Genomic DNA, 1,247 nt, shown 5'->3' on the forward strand with positions numbered 1-1,247 from the left:
CCTTTCTACGTAACGACATGTTACATTCATTCAACAATCTACCTTTCTACGTAACGACATGTTACATTCATTCAACAATCTACCTTTCTACGTAACGACATGTTACATTCATTCAACAATCTACCTTTCCACAGTATTTGTGATGACCTGCTCAATGTGACAAGGACCGAGACGACCTTTGAGAGGATTTTTTATGAGAAAATAAATGAAATTTCCTTTTTTTTTCTCTAGATGCTTCTCAGTTGATGAGCTCGAAGTCTCGTCCCAATCCAGAGGTAGAGTCGTGGTTAGGCGACCTGGGTCTCCAATCTGTGGAAAGATACGTTGATCTTTTCGCTGGCCATCAGATGGACATGACAAGTATTCGACTTCTCACTGCCAACGGGCTTCGTGAAATGGGCATTCATGCCTTGGGACCAATCATGAAGATCCTGAAAGGTGTGCAAGTTTTGGCTCGTGATGAAGAAAGACGTTGCTCCGAGCTCGAAGCCCTGCCCAAAGACGAAGACACGGTGCCCAGCAGAGACAGAGAGTGCCCGGACGGAGCGGAGCCATCGCAGCGTCACAGTAACTGTTGGGACAACGACGTTCTGTCGTCTGCTCCTGTGAAGCTAGAGTCCGTGGTCCGGCCTATCGTCTCCCACACGGGTGAACGCGAGAAGATTTCTGTCCTTGAGGATGTCGACAAGGACGTGGGTCTTACTGCAGGTAGCCTGCCACCAGAGGGCGATAAAAGTGAGCAGCGAAAGAATGGCGAATCAAAGAAACAAAATGGGAACCATGAGAATAAATTTGGTTTGTCCAAAAGAAATTCTAAGAAAAGTGGTATTTCTGAGAAAAGGGCATTGATTCAAGGCACAGGATGGAAACAGACTTCTGATGAAGCAGACTTCAAAAATGTTCAAAATCGATCCCCTACAAGTGACTCACATGTCCCAGAAACTCTTCTGGTGAAGGAGAAAGAGAAGCAGACGCACAGACAGACGCACAGACAGACGCACAGACAGACGCCGGTGGCAGTATCCAGCAGGAAGTCCTCGGCCAAAGGATCAGGAAGACAGAAGAAAGACAGAGCGGGCTTGAAAGTCACGGGGAAACCTCCTGTGGTGAGCAGTAGAACATGCGCTGATGGTGAGTAAGCTTTTCTGGAAGTATAGTCTTGTCTTTGTGAGTGATGTCTTTGTGTGAGTGATGTCTTTGTGTGAGTGATGTCTTTGTGTGAGTGATGTCTTTGTGTGAGTGATGTC

At 46.8% G+C, this 1,247-nt stretch overlaps 1 protein-coding gene across 1 annotated transcript in view; it reads left to right on the top strand.

Moving 5' to 3' along the window:
- LOC101855296 overlaps positions 1-999 on the top strand; it is a gene marked incomplete at its 3' end in the record, with an annotated part of 23,260 nt that extends 22,261 nt beyond the window's left edge. The window contains 1 exon segment of the mRNA XM_013088767.2: positions 232-999. Within this exon segment, the coding sequence (XP_012944221.2) occupies positions 232-999 (768 nt within the window).
- Between the last annotated feature and the right edge of the window lie 248 nt (positions 1,000-1,247).

The sequence above is a fragment of the Aplysia californica genome, unplaced genomic scaffold (assembly GCF_000002075.1).
Source record: "Aplysia californica isolate F4 #8 unplaced genomic scaffold, AplCal3.0 scaffold00807, whole genome shotgun sequence".
Classification (NCBI taxonomy): domain Eukaryota; kingdom Metazoa; phylum Mollusca; class Gastropoda; order Aplysiida; family Aplysiidae; genus Aplysia; species Aplysia californica.